The sequence below is a fragment of the Vipera ursinii genome (assembly GCF_947247035.1).
Source record: "Vipera ursinii genome assembly, chromosome: 2".
Lineage (NCBI taxonomy): Eukaryota > Metazoa > Chordata > Lepidosauria > Squamata > Viperidae > Vipera > Vipera ursinii.
Window position 1 is genome coordinate 275,026,184 of NC_139513.1, and position 20,746 is coordinate 275,046,929.

The following is a 20,746-nucleotide window of genomic DNA, read 5'->3' on the forward strand; positions in this document are numbered from 1 at the left end:
CAGAGTAAAATGATGGCTCAGGTTTATAACAATTAGAAAGTAACTTGTTTAAACAAGAAAAAAATAGTCAATTTATACATTAATGCTCTCTTTACTAAAATGTTTAGTAAATCAGAACTTCTTTCTCTGACTTCCTCTCACTGAACACCAAGCAAAGTTTGCCCTGTGCTAAATGTTCACCTTTATTCTTTAAACAATGAGCATGAAAACTTAATGAAGAGAAGGGTGAGGGGTGACATGATAGCAGTGTTCCAATATCTCAGGCATTGCCACAAAGAAGAGGGAGTCAAGCTACTCTCCAAAGAACCTGAACGCAAGACAAGAAGCAATGGATGGAAACTAACCAAAGATAGAAGCAATCTAGAACTACAAAGAAATTTCCTGACAGTTAGAACAATTAATCATTGGAAAAACCTGCCTCCAGAAGCTGTGAATGTTCCAACACTGGAAGTTTTTAAAAGACTGGACAGCCATTTGTCTGAAATGGTATAGGGAAGACATGTCAAACTTGTGACATCACGTGACATTGCGCAACATATCGGGACAGTTTTGCCATTGTTGGCAATGGGGTGGGCGCGGCTTCCGGATGACACATCTGGCCCGTGGGCCGGCAGTTTGACACACCTGGTATAGGGTTTCCTGCCTGAGCAGGGGGTTGGACTAGATGACATCCAAGGTCCCTTCCAACTTTATTATTATTATTATTATTATTATTATTATTATTATTATTATTATTATTATTATTTTAACATTTTTAACAATAGCTGCAAATGGAGAAAGATTGTAACTACTGAATCTACGAGCTATATTACTCATTTGATCAGGTTCTTCCTAGATAGTTATTCAATATGACTTAATCCAGTATCAAATCCATCCAAGACATTCCATTGCACAGGGGAGAACTAAGGATGTGCTAATTCTTAACGGACAACAAGATGTCAGCTTAGATTTCATTCTCTTAAAGAAGAACATTCTTTTCTGAGTGGGAATGATGTCATCTGTAGTCCAACATGTGTGAAAGCCCCAGGTTAGCCCCAGGTTAGGCAACTGAAGATTTCTTCTGTGAACTAGAATATCTGTTCATTTTAAGTTTGAACTCAATAAGATTTACTTCTGAGTAGAACTGTATTGGATGCATAGTAAATAACCTTAAATGAAGTAGGGTATATGTATTTATATTTTATGTTATTCCTTGTACTTATAAACTTCTCTTGCTAAAAAATTTCAAACTAAAGTCCATTTCTTCCTATTTCTTCCCCCGTCCTGTTAAAACAGGGTTTCCGCCACCTCCACTAGATGACATTTATGATGGTGTGGAAGATGATGAGGTTCCAGTGAAGTAAGTATAAATTACCCACAAAGTGTTAGCTCAAGATACAAATGTGTTAGGAAATTAGCAAGTTACACACTGGGTGAATTTTGCAAGGTGTTGAAAATGAAATTATATACATGTTTTACCATAAATTGGTTTCTGAACTCAATGCTATGAATATTTCCTTCACCAGGTCCCATGGAATTAACTGACATTTCCTCCTATTTATACAGGTTTAGGACTGGGCTAAAGTCATGAGTCATATGTGATTCTCTCCTTGGTTATTACTGTTGTTGTTGTTGTTGTCATCTTAGCTCATGCATTACAGAGCAACTAATTCCCATGTACCTTCATATGGACACTCAAGAACATTACTTGTGTTTCCAAATATATCTTAGTTGATACACACATTATTTTGGGATCTACATTTTAAATGTTCCAGGCATCTATATTTCATATAGAAAATTATGGTGTATAATACTGTTAATGCTAATACTACCCATAGCAAACATAATTAAGGTATGCTAGCCATATTATTAAACACATGTATTCAGATGCATTTGTGTGCATGCACAATAGGCACCCTTCATAAGATTAAGGTAGGACATATATTTGCAACCTATTGATTTACCTCTGGGCAGAACTGTCTAAAGTATTAACTTCAAATAAATGTTTTTCAAACTCACCAACTTTAGGTAAAGGTAAAGGTTCCCCCGCACTTGCGTGCTAGTTGTTTCCAACTCTAGGGGCCGGTGCTCATCTCCATTTCAAAGCCAAAGAGCCAGTGCTTGTCTGAGGACGTCTCCGTGGTCATGTGGCCGGCATGACTAGACGCCAAAGTCGCACAGAACACTGTTACCTTCCCACCATAGCGGTCCCTATTTTTCTACTTACATTTTTGCGTGCTTTCGAACTGCTAGGTTGGCAGAAGCTGGGACGAGTAACAGGCGCTCACTCTGCTACGTGGCACTCGGGATTCGACCCGCCAAACTGCCAACCTTCTGATCGACAAGTTCAGCGTCCTAACCCACTGAGCCACCGAGTCCCAACTTTAAGATTGTATAGATTTCAACTCATTTCCACATATCTTAAAATTGTGTAGGATGAAAACCACAGCTCTAAATAATCTGCAAGTAGCTCCCTGAAGACATATTTCAATTATTCATTTAAACCATTAGGCCAAAGTAGTTGCTAACATTTATTTTATTTTATTTTATCTGCTATGTAATAATTGTGTGCATACTTGAAAGATCTGTGTCACAGGATGAAGAGAAGAGTGACACCTGGTCCAAGGGGCTTTTGAAGATTTTAAAGGGAAAAGATTACCAAAAGAAAAGTATGCGAGAGACAGCACCCAAAGTCAATGTGACAGAAGATGAAAATTCCTTGTAAGAGACTGCTGTGAAAAGTAACACACGCACAGCTCACTAAAGCTAATACCACGGATTCATTGATTTGCACTTTACTAACCACTTCTCACAGCAGCCTAATCAGCCACAAATCAAATAAGCATAAGATAACTCAAGCTATGGAAATACCACTTGACTATAAAAAGCTGGGCCCTATTCCGTCTGTGACTTGATATCTTTTAGCTGTTATGGTTGAATGTTAGGAGATGCGGTTCTACTATGAAGCAAGGAGAGATGGCTTCTACTGAGAGCAGGTTCAATATACCAATCTTGTAGCAGAATGAGGAGCAGGCAGACCTGACCTACTGGAATCATAGCTCCAATTCACATTAGCTAGGTTTGCCAAGGAAGACATGCTGGTGGAGTGTGACTCCTAGTGGAACAGTGTGGATTTCATAGTATTTTTAGTGCTAAATAGGAAGCGCTCATCGGCATGTTCCTACTTTAATTATATTGCTTTAATAGCGACAGCAACAATAATATGTTGCATTTATATAAAGCTCATCAAGTTATTTCAGGCCAAGGTATTTATTTCACAGTGGTATAATAGCTTTAGAAATAGAAGCCCAATTATAGCCAAGAAACAAAGCCAAGAACAATTCATGTGTGAAATAGGTAGAGGTTCTTGCTATTAGAATATTTATAGATTGTGTTATTTAATTATTTAAAGCAAGGATGGATATTTTATGGCTCTCTTGATGTTGAAGCTACCAACATTAGTCTGCAGGTTCAATGACAAAATTCAAGATACTTGCTTTATAATCTGAAGACCTTTGTGTTTAGCCACATATGATTTAAAGCTGGGATAATATCAATCCTTCCATTTCACATTATTAATTAAGGTTGTTTCTAAATTTATTTCTAGAAGAACGCCTTTAGGAAAACAAACAGAGAAGGGTAAGTCATTGAATGAAATTGTTTGACTGTGATTGAGTTGAATTAGGACTACTATATCTGAAATACAGAAATCTGGACAATTTAGAGTTGGCAGCAAAGAGATCTAAAAAAATTGTAGCCTTTTGCTACCATCTCATGGTTGTGGCCTTTTGCCGCCTGAGTACAATATTTTTAAGGTAGTATTTCTCAAACTTGGCAACTTTAAGATGTGTGAACTTTATCTCCCAGAATTCTTCAGCCAGCTATTTTTGAGAAACACTGGATTAATTTGTATTAATGTTGTTGTGTAGTGAGTTCTTTGGATGCAGGAAGCAAGATAAGAGATTTCAAACAGGAACATTTCTTTATTGAGACAAACAGGAACAGAACTGAATCAGAGGCTTCTGTGCAGCTACTTATATGGTTGGCCACTAGGTGGCGGCCAATAGGTTTAAAGGAACCCATTCCCGCCCCAAATCATCCAATGATCTTCTTGGAGACTGCATGTCTGGCTAGTCAGTGACCATTACACAGACACCTCAATTGAGCAACCTTAAGCAGCATTCAAAAGACACGTGAAAACAGTTCAAGTAAAATCCCAATACATTACAAATATCATTGATATTTTCTTGTATGCAAAACCTATGGTCCTTTTTGTTTGGTTCGAATTGACGAGGACTCAGAGTGGTTAACACTGAACGAGTTTATTGAATACACAAAATCAACTGTCAACTGTCAAATGTTGCAACCCTTTTATAGAGAAAGCGTTTGAACTGTAGCCAATACAAGCAGTCTATTTTCCCGCTCCTTGGTTGTGGCGTCCAATGATTGCACCCTATTTTCCCGCTTTAAACCTTGCAAAGCTGCACTGTGTTTGCAATCTCTTTCATGGCTTATTGCTAACTATTTACATACACAACACCCCTTACCCCCCAGTTGGTGTCATTTCTTTACAAAATCCATTAGGTATTTTGGTGGCCTATGTATTCTGGACGGGTATCTGTTACTTTGGCTATTAGGGACCCTTCTTCCTGGTTGACTGCTTGGCTGCTGGTTACTATGCTGGTTACTACTAGACCTGGGCTCAGGGTTACTGGCTTCAGATGTACTGCCTTGTGTATTAGGTTGTGTTTGGGATTCAGTGGTCACTGGCCTACTTCGCAGGGGTATTTCCCAATCAATTGGACTGAATTGTTGTTGTTGGGCCTCAGGGAAAGTGTCATCTTGCCCAACCTCTACACCACTTTCTGGCCTAATGTTGTCTGTACTGTTTCCCCTTACTGAGCTTTGGTCCCCCTCAGCCGGCACACCCCCCCTAGATCTTTTCCTCAGCTGGTCTATGTGTCTTTTACAGCTCCTATTCCCTTCCCCCTCAATGATGTATGATAGGGGACCTAAGATTTCAGTTACCACCCCTGGAATCCATTTGTCCCCTTGGGCGTAGTTCCTGGCCCAAATCAAGTCCCCCACTTCAAATGTTCTGTTAGGAATGTCCAATTCAATGTTTGGTTGGAGTCTGTCGGGGTGTAGTCTGTCCAACTTGGTCAAAATTTTCCTGCCCCACCTCATTTCAGCTGGACTTTTCCCTGTGGCCGAACAAGGGGTTGTGTGCTGAGCCAACAAGAACTCAGCTAGTCTCTGGTGCCAGTCACCTCGAATGATTCTTTTAAGCGCGTCCTTCGTGGTCCTCACGTTCCTTTCAGCCAATCCGTTGGTGGAGGGATGGAAGGGTGCAGAAGTCTTATGCTTAATCGAGTTGGCCTTGAGGAAATCCTGAAATTCAATAGATGTGAATTGTGGCCCGTTATCAGACACTATTAAATCCGGCAACCCATGAGTGGCAAAGAGGCCCCTTAATGCCTGTATTGTTCTGCCTGCCGTTACTGAACTGACCGGTACTACTTCTAGCCATCTAGAGTAGCTGTCGACCACTACAAGGAACGTTAACCCCTGGAAAGGTCCAGCGAAGTCAATATGAATCCTGGACCAAGGATTCCTAGCTAGCTCCCATTTATGTGTGCGGATGTGTTGTTGTTCAGGCCTGGAACGTTGGCACAGATGGCAATTGGCAACGCATTCCTCAATGTCGTGGTCCAATCCTGGCCACCACAAGTGGCTCCTAGCCAGGGCCTTCATCCTTACTATTCCGGGGTGTCCCTCATGTAATTCAAATAGAATAGCTGATTTGTGAATTTCTGGAATTACTACACGAGTTCCCCAGAGTAAGCAACCCATATGAACTGATAATTCATCTTTCCTTCTGAAAAATGGACTGTATTTTACGTCCGGGTTGGCGTTGGGCCAACCGCTCATGACCCAGGCCATTATTCTCCTTAAGATGAGGTCCTTATTGGTTGCCTCAGCTATGTCTTTAGCAGTTAGGGGCAGATCAGGAATATCTTGTAGGGACATTACTTGTCCCACTGGGGCAGGGTCCTCCTCTGTTGTGCTAAGGGGCAATCTGCTCAGAGCGTCTGCATGACCCATGTCCTTACCTGGTCGGTATTGGAGGGAAAATGAATATGCTGAGAGGAAAATGGACCATCTCAGCATCCTGGGAGACATAATTTGGGGAGTCTGTTTATCTGTGGTAAACAGTCCCAGCAGGGGTTTGTGGTCTGTCAGTATTGTAAAGTTCCTGCCATACAGGTAGTCGTGGAACTTTTTAACTCCTGCCACTATGGCTAGAGCTTCCCGGTCTATTTGAGCATAGTTCCGCTCTGCCTTGGTTAGTGTGCGGGAGTAGTAAGCAATGGGTCTTTGCATTCCCTGGGCGTCTAAATGGCTGATTACTGCCCCAACGCCATAAGGCGAAGCATCGCACGCCAGGTAGATTGGTCTGTTTTCTATGAAGTGGGTTACAGTTGAGCTACTGGAAAGGATGTCTTTTAAGGTCTGAAAACTCGCCTTGTGCTTGTCTTGCCAATGCCAAGGGGTCTTCTTATCTAAAAGCCTGTGCAGTGGTTCTGCAATGGCAGCCTTATGTGGCACAAAAGTGTGATAAAAATTTACCAAGCCAAGGAAGGCCTGTAGCTCAGCCTTGTTCCTTGGTTCAGGAGCCCCTTTTATTGCTTTAATTTTTTCAGGGGTAGGGTGGACTCCGCTTTTGTCAATCCTGAACCCCAAAAAATCAGTGGATTTAACCCCTATGCTACATTTTTCCTTTTTTAATTTTAATCCAGCCTTTCTAAATCTACCCAGTACCTGTTCCAGCCGCTCTACTAACATTCCTTCATCTTTTCCAGCTATTAGGACATCATCAAAGTAAGGGCATACTCCAGGTATGCCCTTTAAGGTCCTCTCCATCACTTCTTGGAAGATGCCTGGAGCAGCTGCAATTCCAAATTGCAGTCTGTGGACTCGGAACGCCCCCTTGTGGGTAACAATTGTCTGTGCCTCTGCAGCCTCTTTGGAAACAGTCAACTGTAAGTACGCATGCGCCAAGTCGAGCTTGGCGAAGATGGCGGCGTCCTGGATCGTGGCGAGGACCTGCTTCACCGTCGGGACCGGGTAAGCATGCTTTTTCATTCCAATGTTGAGGGTCGCTTTGTAGTCGGCGCAGATCCTCACATCCCCATTGGGTTTGAGGGGTGTGACGATCGGCGTCTCCCACAAACCGCCCTCAACGGGTTCTAAAACTCCGAGGCCTACAAGCCGGTCGAGCTCGGCCTCGATTTTTTCTTTTAAGGCAAAAGGTACCCTCCGGGCCTTTAGCCTGATTGGGTTTACTGAGGGGTCTAGGTTAAAATTAATGGGGGGCCCTTTGTACTTGCCTAGAGATCCATCGAATACGTCTGCAAATTCTTTGCAGACGGATTCGAGGGTCTTATTTCTGATCACTGAATTTATTCCCCCTATCCAAATTCCCAGGGCAGGAAACCAATTAAGCCCTATTAAGCTGGTCCTATTTCCCTCCGTAACTATCAAATCTAAGACCCCCTTAAACCCCTTAAAGTTTACTCTAAGGCTGGTCTTTCCTTTTACGATTATTGGACTTTTTTGGAAGTCCATTAATTGAATATTTGTTGGACTAAGTGGAATTCTTTTTCCACTTAGTTGTTCGATTTTCTCAAGGGTTTCAGTGGAAATTATCGACACTGAAGCCCCTGAGTCGATTTCCATTCTGCAAGGGACCCCTTGCAGAAGGACTGTGATTTTTAATTTTCCGTCCGGAAAATTGTGCCCCCTTCCCCGCCGTCTCCGATTGACTCGGGCCACCTCCCTTAGGGTTGGAAATTTCACCCGGGATCTAGGGGTCTCCTTGCCACTAGCATTGGGGGTTACCTTACCCTCTGGCCACACATCGACTTCGTTCAGACGGGAGTCCCGGACGCGGTTTCTGCAGATGGCCTGGATGTGGCCGGTCTTGCCACAAGCCCTGCACTTGGCGGTGCGGAATCGGCAGGAAGCGCGGGGATGGTTGCCGCCACAGCTGCCACATCGGTTCTGGGTGTCGTTGTCGCGCGGTCTGGTTGCGGTGTCCCGCCACGGTCGTTGTGCCCCGGTCGGTGGTCTTTGCGGTGTTGCGGGTTGTTGCCGGCGGCCAGGTTCCGGCCCCTCGCTTCTGAGTTGTCTTGGTGCCATCTTCCCGAATCGCCTGGAGACTTCGGCGATCTCTTCCTCCCACTGCTGGTCCACCTCCCCGCAGTCCACATAGCCCTCTTGGTTAATTTCGGGTGCTGCCGCCATGCTACTGCGGGGGGGGTCGCGATACCCGGTTGACTCATACGTTAGGAGTTCGTCGAGCACTTCCTGTAAATCGCCGGTAGGTTTGGCGATTATTCTATTTTGTAATTGTTCATCACGTAAGCCCAGCACGACTCTGTCCCGAATTCTAATTTCTAAATTATCGTATTTGCAACGTACTGCGGCTTCCCTGACGGCAGCGACGAATTTCTGTATGGACTCCCCCGGTCTCTGATTTCTCTTCTCAAAGATGCACCGCCAAAAGAGTTCGGACCTTCGGGGAGTAAAGTGAACCTTTAGTTTTGCGAGGAGGTCGGCATAGGGCACGCTGGAGACTGGTTGTGGCTGGCACAGCCCGACAGCAACTCTGTAGACCGGTGTGCCGCAAATTGTCAAAAGTGCCGCCGCTTTTTTCCGGTCGTCAGTGATTCCGTTCACTAACAGGAATCCTTCGACCTGACCGATGTATTCTTCCCAATCTTCGGGGAAGTTAGGGTCAAATTCCTTCAGTGACCCGATTTGCGCCATTCGGAGAATTTTTTTCCTATTCTGCCGCGGCCGCTCGGTTGACTGTGACTCGCTCTGAATTTGCCGCCTTCACGACAATTCTTCCTAATCTCTGGTCTTCTGTCAATCCCACCTTCGTCGCCAGTTGTTTGGTTCGAATTGACGAGGACTCAGAGTGGTTAACACTGAACGAGTTTATTGAATACACAAAATCAACTGTCAACTGTCAAATGTTGCAACCCTTTTATAGAGAAAGCGTTTGAACTGTAGCCAATACAAGCAGTCTATTTTCCCGCTCCTTGGTTGTGGCGTCCAATGATTGCACCCTATTTTCCCGCTTTAAACCTTGCAAAGCTGCACTGTGTTTGCAATCTCTTTCATGGCTTATTGCTAACTATTTACATACACAACACTTTTTCTTCTTCCACCTGTTTTCCAGCTATTGGTTAGCATATTGTATTTCCTTCCATCATCTCAGAAGCTTCCCATTAAACAACAGACAGAGAAGAGTCATTTTGCTTATAGCAGAAGCAGCAGAATACATTTCAACTCAACCCACCTTGCATCTACAATGGTCTCAGTCCTGACAGGCTTGCCTGCTATACAATAATAAAAACAAAAACGATGACAACAATAACCTCTGGTTATATCATTATGCACCATAAAGATTATCTTAATGCTAGCAGGGAGAGAGAGATATACCCCCTTGACTTCTCTGCCATTCTTTCTAACCTCATTCAGTTGATCCTGGGTTGTTTTTTTTGTTTTTTGTTGTTTTTGTTGGAAGAGGATCAGAGAGGAATGGGTCACGCTGCACCCAGCTTAAATCCCTGAGCTGAGTCTTTTAGGTGCATCCTCTTGCTAATACAATCCTGTTGTAAGTTTTATCTCACAAAACAATAAGTTGGAATTGTAGAAAAGATGCATTGTTCCTCCATGCTAACCCTGAATGGCTTACTTTCGAATTTAACACCAGCTTAAATTCAGTTAGTACATCCAATTTAAGAACTAGTCCTTGATACAAATGTACTACACCTAAAAATGGCAGATGGCATTCCCCTTCCTCAGGCCAATGAAATGTTAAGCCAGGAAATGCTTTCAGGAACTGCTAAAGTTGTTTTTTTTAGTATACAGCCTGTTTTCAGAGGTTCCTAAATTGTGCAGCTTCAGCACTTTGTCAGCTTGAGGAGGGACAATGCCATCCGCCATTTTTAATAAAAGTGAGTTTCTAAGTTCAAGTTATGACTTAAAGACAACTTTGGATTAAAGCAGAGTTAGGGAATGGAATTCATTCTTAACCCCGGCACTGTCTGTACAAGTAGTGCTCATTTAGTAACCACAAATGAGACCAGCAACTTGGTCATTAAGGGAAGTGGCTGCTAAGTGAAACCGTGACTGTGCTGGAGTTTTTACTTCAGCTTTCCTTTGCTTTACAGATCTATGAAGTTTGTAAATGCAAGGATTGGTCACAAAGTGACTTTTTATCATCGCTGTAACTGGGAAGGCCACTAAATGAGGCAGCTGTTAAACAGAAACTATCTGTAACATTTTTAATGTTATATGTAGTTTGAGGCTAGAGACTGCTGAAAGGGACATTTTGGGGTATCTGCAGCAACAAGCATAATACTCTTTAGGCAACAAATAGTGACAAGCAGCTTTGGGCCTACATGATATCCAGTGAATTATTTTGAAATGGGTTGCTGCTTCTAAGCAATTCCTGGTTTCAGATTCCAGCTGAATGAGATCAATAGCATCTAGTAATGCACTTTAGCAGCAAACACAGGGCACAACTCAATCCAGAAATATATACAAATAAGTCAGCAGTGCCCTGAAATGCATTAGCTAAGTCTTAATTAACTTGGTCAGAAGTTTTCTAGACTGTTCAACACCTCAACACTGTTAATATAGGAAAGAGCACAAAATAGCCTGGTTTATATTTGTCGTAACATATCATAACACCAAATTCACTGTTGTAACATATTACTCAAGGTACTTGGCCACGTTTACATAACAAATGTCATGGTAACTTTTGCCTTGTCTAGGCTTTTATCTGAATGACTAAACACAATCCAGGAAACAAAAACTGGTTTATTTTTAAACTGCAAACTTCAGTGTGAAGCAAAATTTTAAGATAACGTAAAAATGTCTTGGTTTAAAGTATGGCTTTTGTCTAAAAGTGAAATCCTAATTTATTATTTTTGTCCAAATTTATCACCGAACTATATGTATGAACATAACCAATGATAATTATTTTTTCTTCCAATCTATCTTAGATTCTGGAGACAGTGATGTTTACGATGATGTTGAATCCACTGACTTCCCTCTCCCACCAAAAGAAATTAGGCAAGTTAAAATAACTTAAAAGGTTTTTTCTTTGTTTTCTTTTGTACAGGGTGGAGCTGGTTGATTTGATGTATAAACTAGTAAATCTAACAAATAATTTACAGCAAATTAAAAGGTTTTTTTGTTTCTTTCTTTTCTTTTGTTCAGGGTGGGGGCTGGTTGACTTGTTGTACAAACTAGTAAATCTAATAAATAATTTACAGCTGCCTATAAGTGCACCAATGATGGGATTTTTTTTTCTTTTGTCCTAATTTATTATTTTAGCCTTGGGAAAAATATATTATCTTTGAATTTTGGGAGGGGCAAATCCAATGAACGTGATTCACAGAAGTTTAAGAAGATTGACAAAGAAGAGAAAGATTTTCGAAAAAAATTCAAAGTAAGTATTTGTCTGATTGATTGTAAACATCAATGTGTTAAATAAACATATAAACAATATTAAACATATCAATGCAACATTTGATATAATTTCCCAGCTTCACAAAAGCCATAAATACTGACAAGGATCCAGTTTGAACAAGATGCTGATGATTCCTAACTATGCATTTTAGTCCCATACCAAACTGGTGAAATGGGTAAAAGTGTTGACCAAACGCTTGGAGATTGTCAGGGCTTGGAAGGGGAAGAACAGGTTTAGACTGAATCCCTCCAATGTATTTTGTTTATTTTTCTGAGCTGAATTCCAGGGAAAATTTGTTTTTGTGTCTGAAAAAAGTGGTTTTCAAGCTGGCAGGATCAGCAGGTTGCAGTTGTGGCCAGGAGGATTTTTGTATAGTGACCTTTTTATTTTTGCAGCAATTACAACAATTCTGAATGAGGAAGCCCTTTGCCTATGCCTTACAGTAGTTACTCTGCTTGGATCATAAATCTTAAATCAGAACTTACTTTTTACTCAAAAAGTCCATAAGACACTTCCATTTTCACTGAATTTAGTGGGGTTCACTTTCTGATAGTAATATTTAGGTTTAGTTAGACTCTTTAAAATCTTAATTCATAAAAGTTTGCCAAAAAGCATTTCAAAAAGCTGCCTTGGAGAATAATTACTCTTCTTTCATTCCCCTGGGAAAAATGTGAAAGTAGTATATTTCCCCAATGTAAACACTATTAGCAAAGCATATTGTAGGTCTGATAGCAAGAGGAAGTCATTCAGTAGTCTCAGAGGAGTGTTCAAGTCTTGATCCAGAGGAAATGCAAATCTCTGAAGAACATGATGTGTTGTTTGGTTTGAAATTCTCTGTGAATCAAAAAATTTAAAAAGGATGAAATTTTGTAGGGTGTTACTGCATTATGTGTTTCCTCGCTCACTTATCCACTACATCTGCTCTTCTGAATTTGTAAAACCCAGTACTGGATTACACTACTGATTAATTAAAGAAGTCCTCTGATAAATCAGACTAAAGACTAACTAGCTTAGCTTTTTTTCCCCCACTGTGGTGAAACAAAAAATCTCTGAGAGGGTCACCAGCAAGGTAGGAGGGCATTAGGAACTTTCCACTCATGTTCTTTAGTGACTGTTCTAGAGACTTAAACTGTGTCTCATATTGGAAGTAAAATACCACCCTGACTACTAGTTTTAAATAACTTATTCTCCCAGTATCTGTCTAGGCCTCTTTTAAGGCCATCTGACATGGTGGATGTCATCATGTCACATTGTACATTTTTCACAGATTAATTTACTCAGCATAAAGACAAAAAATCTTTTATCTATCCTACAGTAAATCTCCTGGATGATCCCTAGAAGTTCATTCATGATCTCAGATTCCTTTTCTAACATTATGTATACTGGGGATATGGTCTTCAGTTATGGTCACCTTTTGTCACTTTTTTTCCTAGTCTAAGAAACAGCCCAAATGTGCACTGTTTTCTCACAGGGGAATTGTTCTAAAATTCTCATTGTGCCAACACTGTAATGTGCTTTTAGGGAGTGTAACAGTGGTGGGATTCAGTCGGTTCGCACCAGTTTGGCAGAACCGGTAGCTAATTTTTAGTTGCCCAGGCCCAGAATGGACTTCCAGAATTGGCATCCAGACAAAGAACTGGTTGTTCACATATTTGAATCCCACCACTGGAGTATAATTGTATATAGGAAAGACCTTGGGAGATTGGGAGATGATCAAATAAGAGTCAGCATAGCCCACAACCCTCATAGTGGTTGGGACAAGAAGCTCAGAAGAGACCCTTGGTCTGTAAATGAGACAGATTTGGTGTGTGGGGGGGAGATTCTACTTTCAGACTTGCAAGATTCTATCCATGAAGCTTTACAATAAAGTAGAATTACAGTACCTCATCTAGTTGTGATTCCTATCCGTTTTACCCTATGAAGATGACAGGTACAGTGTACTCTGTTGTCTTAGGAATAGGATGGAGAAGCAACAGATGGGTCACTGACTCACTGCCCAACTGGGGTAGTCTTCTGATATAGATCCTATCCAGTCCTTAATAGCTGAACAAAGATCACTCACTATCTAATCAAACAACTTGTACTGTATCCTTTGAGAGGGGAAGTCAAATAAATATCAGGTAATAGCCTAATCTTCCAACAAGATTACATTTTATTCAATTTATACAAAGCCAAAAGTATAATTTCAATTGTTCTTTAATTTTTCCCCAAAATAATTCATTTTATTTCCACAGTATGAAGGTGATATTCGAGTTCTGTACACTGCTACCATATCTAAAGCATCATCCCCAAAGAAAAAAGGTTCCAAAGATTTGCAAGTCAAGCCAGGAGAACTGGTTGAGATTATTCAAAATGTGGATGATACTAAAGTGCTTTGTAGGAATGAAGAAAGAAAATGTAAGTACTAACACAGAGTGGAAGAAAATAAGTTATGAAAAGCAGAAGTGGGCATTGTAACTGTCCAAATATTGTTAAACTCCAACTTAATGCCAACATAAGAAATGATGGGATTTATAATCCAATAACAGTTAAGGCACAATACAAATATACAGGATCTTTGTACATTCAAGATCACTGTGGACCATAGAGGCCTTACCAGCAATGGCCAAAATGATTTTCAGATTAATTACAGAACATAATTATTCTGAACACTGCTGAATATTTTTTACTTAATAAATAATATGTCCTTACTAAGCTTCTATTGCTGTTTTTACATTGAGATATATATATCGATGGCTAAAATCATCTGCAGCAAAACAAACCCCTCCTTTCTAAATGGAAAAATTGGTTTCAGAGAATATTCATCGATATCTGGAGGGAAGGGCTAGGTTCATAGGTCACACTAAGCCACAGCTTGTTTAACCATGTCTTGTTCATTAAACTAAAACTGGATAGTTTTGTTATAACTATAAGCCAAGTTTTATAAACTATGTTGATTCAATATCCAAGGCTGAGCCAAACACATCCCATTATTCACTTAACATGATTCATGAATCTAGATATTTAAGTGTTTCTTAGCCACAAATCTGGGGAATTGCTAGGTTCTTGACCAGCACCAGCCTGAATACAATTCTGAATACTGTGCTAACAGTAGTAGCTGTTTTGTGTTGAAAAAAATAAACTGGCCTGTGTATGTGTGAGAGCATTCCTCTGAGGCCAAACATTAAAATTATCAAAGCCAGTTTATAAGAGAAAGTAGATTTATTTAATTGTCAAAGTGTGACTGATGGTACTTTTACAGTGGGGTGTGCATATGACTTTAAGCAGAATATACAGGTAGAAGATTTACAGGAATAAGGCGGGGAGGGTAATAGAACTAACTGTATTTACAGTAATGTGTTCAAACTTCCCAGTACAAAGTTTCTTCCTCCTTCCTATCTCTCTAAAGCCTCTAACTTTATATTTTTTTTCCCAGAGCTATTTGCTAGTGACTGCCCACTCCATTTGGTGGTGGGATTCAAATATGTGAACAACCGATTCTAACAAAAAATTAGCTACCGGTTCTGCCAAAGTGGTGTGAACTGGCTGAATCCCACCACTGATTCCATTGCTTAGTTACCAACATCCTCCTTTCTCCTCCTTCTTCATTTTCAGTTATTCACTAAATATGGAGAAATGAAAAGGGAACAGGCTGGTTTATTTCAGTGCATGCCTAAAGCCTTTATTTGTGCTTTTCTGGATCCCAGCAACATGTGTTGATGTTCAGTGATGCACCTCCACCTGGATCTTCTGTCTAGCTCTTTCCAATTTGGAGCTTCCTCGAGGTCCGCACGTGTCCCTCTGCAGGCAGCCACCTCCCTCTATCCCCATTGGTCTTAGGGTTTGGTAAAGCACGTCCCTTTGTCCAGGTCTTGGCTTCTCTTCTCCCAACCAACGTTTTTACCCCTCTCTTGATGGGGCAGGAAATTGGCCAGAACCCTGCCAGGGATGCCTCATTCCAGCCACCAGCTTCCCCTATCGTCTCTCCAAAGGTTCTCTGTCTTGATGCCTGAAAACAACACAGCTTCAAACATGGCAATTTATTCCTCCACAACTAAGAAGGTCAGGTCTTTAGACTCCCACACTTTCAATACTAAGCTTCATCAATAAAAATACTATCTCCACCTGCTCTCATAAGAGTCCTGGTTAGCAGCAAGGCAGCTCATCTCTTCCCATGACAGGACAGCTGCATCTAAGGCTTTACCTGAACTTCTCCCCATCTTCCTTCCTTCTTTCCTTCCTTCCTTCCTTCCTTCCTTCCTTCCTTCCTTCCTTCCTTCCTTTCTCCTTCCTTCCTTCTTCTTTCTCTTTCTTTCTTTCTTTCTTTCTTTCTTTCTTTCTTTCTTTCTCCTTCCTTCCTTCCTTCCTTCCTTCCTTCCTTCCTTCCTTCCCTTCCTTCCTTCCTTCCTTCCTCTTTCTTTCTTTCTTTCTTTCTTTCTTTCTTTCTTTCTTTCTTTCTTTCTTTCTTTCTCCTTCCTTCCTTCCTTCTCTTTCTTTCTTTCTTTCTTTCTTTCTTTCTTTCTTTCTTTCTTTCTTTCTTTCTTTCTTTCTTTCTTTCTTTCTTTCTTTCTTTCTTTCCTTACACCAGCAGCCAGCTTGCCCCTAAAACCCATATTCCATAGCCAATATAAGATAGAGAGGTCCTTGGTTTTCTCTCAGCTTGGTTGTTTTCTTGCAGGTGTTTCATTACCCGAAGTAGGTAATATCATCAGTGCTAGTAAGGAGGGGGGTTGCTCTCAGTTTATATTCTAGTGGCTTGCTCCGTCAGTGTTGGTGGAGGTGGTCTTGCTGGTTCTTTGCTTAGGCTGTTTACTGCTAGCTTGTTTGGCAGTTCCTTGATTGGGGCGTTGTTCACTTTTTGATTGTTGGTCTGATGCACATCTGGGTGTTGATTACTGGTGGGGAGATGTTTTGGTCTTTTTGTTGCCATTTTGTCTCTTTTGCATAGTATTTAGATGTTGTTTCTATTTGTCTAGATTTCATGCATTGCATGCTTGTTCCAAAGGGGCAGAAGGAAGATCTTGAGATTAGCAGTCAAAAAAGACAAAAGAATGGGTAAAGTGAAAGACAAGGGGGCACTGAGTGAATCCCTAACTCTCTGTCTACAACCCAACACCCCATGAGCTCAGAAGAAACTGAAGAGTCAGTGCCACTAAGTCATACACTTTCAGTATAGTAACAGGAACAGTATAACAGATTTGAAAGGGACCTTGGAGGTCTTCTAGTCCAACCCCCTACTCAAGCAGAAGACCCTACACCATTCTGGATAAATGTCTGTCCAGACTTTTCATAAAGACCTCCAGCGATGGAGCACCTACAATTTCTGGAGTATTCTGCTGCTTGGGTAATATCAAGGAGTTAAAAATCAATAAACATACTTGAGCAATGTTAATGAATGTACTCAGGGGCAATCTCCAGAATGCTGACTTGTTCTAGTAAAAGGAAAATAAGAAGGCTGCAGAAATTTAGATGCAAAAGGTTCACAGTTCTGAATGAATGAAGTCTCTAAGGGAAAAAAGACAGTTTTGACTTTCAGTTGTCTGGAACGCTCTTATCCCTTCATTTTTAACTGACAAAAATGAAAGCTTAATATTAGATGCTACACTGTAGCATCTAATGTAACAACATTACCCATTCATCTTGTATGAAATAGAATGATTTTTAAAATGATCTTAAAATGTACCTAAGGGATCCTTATGAGTTGCAAGTCCTATCTCTGCATAAAATATCTTTACTGAAATAATAGATAATTTGCTATTTGTCATTTCTCTATGGGGATGGAGGAAGTCATAGGATAATAATAGGGCAACTTTTTCTACATTTGGGTCCTCCTGAACAAGTAGATGATGATTCCAAATTCTCCTGCCCAAAATGACCTCAGGAATTTTGGGAGTTGCTATCCAACCCACCTGGAGAATCCAAAGTTGTCACCAGCAGAGAAAATAACTTTGAGGAACAGGAAGAAGAGTTGCTATCAAAACAACAATCAGATTTAAAAAAAATTGAGTTGGGCCAAAACTGTAAACAGAAAAAGTGTCTAAGGCCACACACCCCTAGTTCCCTTGAAGATAAAGGGAGTGAGGAGAGAAGTGTGTTCAGACTTTCAAAATTCTGCTACAATAAAAGTAGAATTAGTATGCATGCATATCTTGAAGTTCTGACAAAGATTTGGTAAATATTTCATAGGAATGTTACATTTTAGTCTTTGTAAGTTTGTTATCTTTGTGAGGTCATGGCTCACTCATAACAGTTTTTCTTTCTGCATCTTATCACCTTTCTGATGCATTGGGACTTCAATTCCTAAATCTCTTTCCAGCATGGTGTAAAATACAGGAGTTATAGTCTCAAAATATTGGGAGGGTAGTAAGTTATGGAAGGGAAACCTTACATGCCCCATCTAATATGGGCAAAATATAACTTTGTTTGAATAATTCTTAGAATCCATTAAGGAGCCATAAGATGATGGTATTATGGCCAACTGCCTTTATTTAGCATCCTGCTGAATGAATGGTAATTTTAGATTGCTTTTCTGAAGGCACCTGGTTCTCATGAATAAGTCTGTTTGTTACCCATCTCTTTCCCCAGGGAGGTATTAAGGTTTGGAATTTTAGGAATGCAGACTGCTGCTTGTGTGACCTTATACTTTATTTCTCTACAAAGCCCCAGGAGCTGACACTATAGCTCTGCTCTCCTGCCTATCCCTTTAAGTTCAAAACTCTGAACAGTACTCCTAAATCAGGGTGAAATTATATTATTTGTCTTCTGGAATCCAGATATGTAGCCCATCATTTCTCCCTTCAAGGACATCATTCACAAAATGATTTCAGTAAATACGATTGCATGCCAATATCCTAAAGCAGGGACGCGGTGGCTCAGTGGGTTAGGACGCTGAGCTTGTCGATCAGAAGGTCGGCAGTTTGGCGGGTCGAATCCCGAGTGCCATGTAACAGAGTGAACACCTGTTACTCGTCCCAGGTTCTGCCAACCTAGCAGTTCAAAAGCATGTAAAAATGCAAGTAGAAAAATAGGGACCACTACGATGGGAAGGTAACAGCGTTCCGTGCGCCTTTGGCATCTAGTTATGCCGGCCACATGACCACGGAGACATCCTCGGACAAGCACTGGCTCTTTGGCTATGAAACAGAGATGAGCACCGGCCCCTAGAGTTGGAAACGACTAACACACACGTGTGGGGGAACCTTTACCTTTACTTTTATCCTAAAGCAGAATCTGGCAATACTTTTGGTTCTTAGGGAGATTTCCTTTTAATATTTTATTCCTTCTGTGTTTTATCCAACATATCATTACTTGGTCTACCACATTACAGCATAGTCTGTGGTGCCCTGCAGGAGGTTTACCAGATTGTGTGAGGCATGCCAAGAGGTTCAAGTGTGGCCTCCTATGTCCCTCCCACCCAAGGTCTGTGACCCACTGCCTGTCACCTGTTTCTATTTCCTCCTCTGATGCATGCTACTCCTGCTTGAAGAAAACTGAAACAAATTATGCTACAGAGTACAATGGATGTGCTGTAGGGGTCAAAAGTATGAAAAAGGGGCTTGGTGAGATGGTAAAGTTAAATAAGCTAAAGATGGAAGGAAATACAAAGAAGAGAATAATTGCTTCAAAAAAGTTGTACGCTTTATAGAGTGAGAAAAAGACAAGTGAAGAGAACGTAGTCAAAGCGTGCAAGGAATGGTGAAGATTAGAAAGCACAAAGAAATGCAAAGCAGCTTTGATGGAAACATTTTGTTTTGGAAGTGAGTGAAAAGGGTTAAGGAAGGAGCCCCTGACAGAATAAATGGAATTAAAATTAAAATTTAAAAATAAAAGTGGTAATAATTTGGGACTGCAAGTTGAAGGAGGGTAATATTTAGAGGAGTATTTGAGATAGGAGTATGGGAGTAAGAATTGATTTAAAACAAATGCTATAATAAATGTGTCCAAGTAAAAACAGATGGAGTCCTAAATGATCTGTAAAATTGAAAAAATGGTAGTGATGATGTCATAGGAGAAATGTCAAAATATGGATGTGGCTTGCTTAGGAAGTGGTTCTGTGATTTGTTAGCTACTTCTGTGCTAACAACAGAATGAATTCAGGGAGTGTCTGGGAAGGAGTATGGCAGAATCCTGACTGAAAGGATAAAAGTGGGGCAAATAAACAGCACATGCCAGATAATAATTCTACCAACCATATTTTTGCTTTTTAGTAAGTCATTGAGATATATATGTGTGTGAGAGAGTACTTTTAAAGGGAAAACTGAATGAGCAACTAGATATGTGTAGTTTAATGAAGAGAAGGGCGAGGGGTGACATGATAGCAGTGTTGCAATATCTCAGGGGCTGCCCCAAAGAAGAGGGAGTCAAGCTATTCTCCAAAGCACCTGCAGGCAGGACAAGAAGCAACGGATGGAAACTAGTCAAGGAGAGAAGCAACCTAGAACTAAGGAGAAACTTCCTGACAGTTAGAACAACTAACCAGTGGAACAATCTGCCTCCAGAAGTGGTGAATGCTCCAACACTGGAAGTTTTTAAGAAGAGACTGGACAGCCATTTGTCTGAAATGGTATAGGGTTTCCTGCCTGAGCAGGGGGTTGGACTAGATGACCTCCAAGGTCCCTTCCAACTTCTTCTTCTTCTTCTTCTTCTTCTTCTTCTTCTTCTTCTTCTTCTTCTTCTTCTTCTTATTATTATTATTATTATTATTATTATTATTATTATTATTATTATTATTTTGTCTCAAAGATGCTTTTTCAAGAAGCAACTGGACTTTCTGTGTTTTTCTTTGAAGACATTTCGCTTCTCATCCAAGAAGCTTCTTCAGCTCCGAATGGACGGTGGGGAGTGGAAAGATTTATGATTATGAAATTAAATCCTTCCATTCCCCATCATCCAGTCAAAGCTGAAGAAGCTTCTTGGATGAGAAGCAAAACGTTTTCAAAGAAAAACAAGAAAGTCCAGTTGCCTCTTGAAAAAGCACCTTTGACACAGCTATGACCTGGATGACTGAGAATATCCATAGACATTTAAGATACATGTTTTATCTTTATAGATTACTAACTAAAAATGGAGAAATAGCTTATCTAAGAGATTTATATGGTAAAATATAAAGTGATAGGATGAAGACAGAATGGATGATGAATCCAAGTAAATGTGAAAGGTTTCAAGAGTAGGGTTAATGCAATGACTTCAAATTTATTTATTTATTTATTTATTTATTTATTTATTTATTTATTG

At 40.5% G+C, this 20,746-nt stretch overlaps 1 protein-coding gene across 1 annotated transcript in view; it reads left to right on the forward strand.

Annotated features, from left to right (window-relative positions):
- The window catches only part of FYB1 (FYN binding protein 1), a 69,872-nt gene that overhangs the window by 41,445 nt on the left and 7,681 nt on the right, over positions 1 to 20,746 (forward strand). Inside the window, exons 11-16 of the mRNA XM_083353524.1 lie at positions 1,276 to 1,339; positions 2,563 to 2,700; positions 3,587 to 3,618; positions 11,064 to 11,133; positions 11,398 to 11,512; positions 13,768 to 13,930. Coding sequence (XP_083209650.1) covers positions 1,276 to 1,339; positions 2,563 to 2,700; positions 3,587 to 3,618; positions 11,064 to 11,133; positions 11,398 to 11,512; positions 13,768 to 13,930 — 582 coding nt within the window. The remainder of the gene's footprint in view (positions 1 to 1,275; positions 1,340 to 2,562; positions 2,701 to 3,586; positions 3,619 to 11,063; positions 11,134 to 11,397; positions 11,513 to 13,767; positions 13,931 to 20,746) is intronic.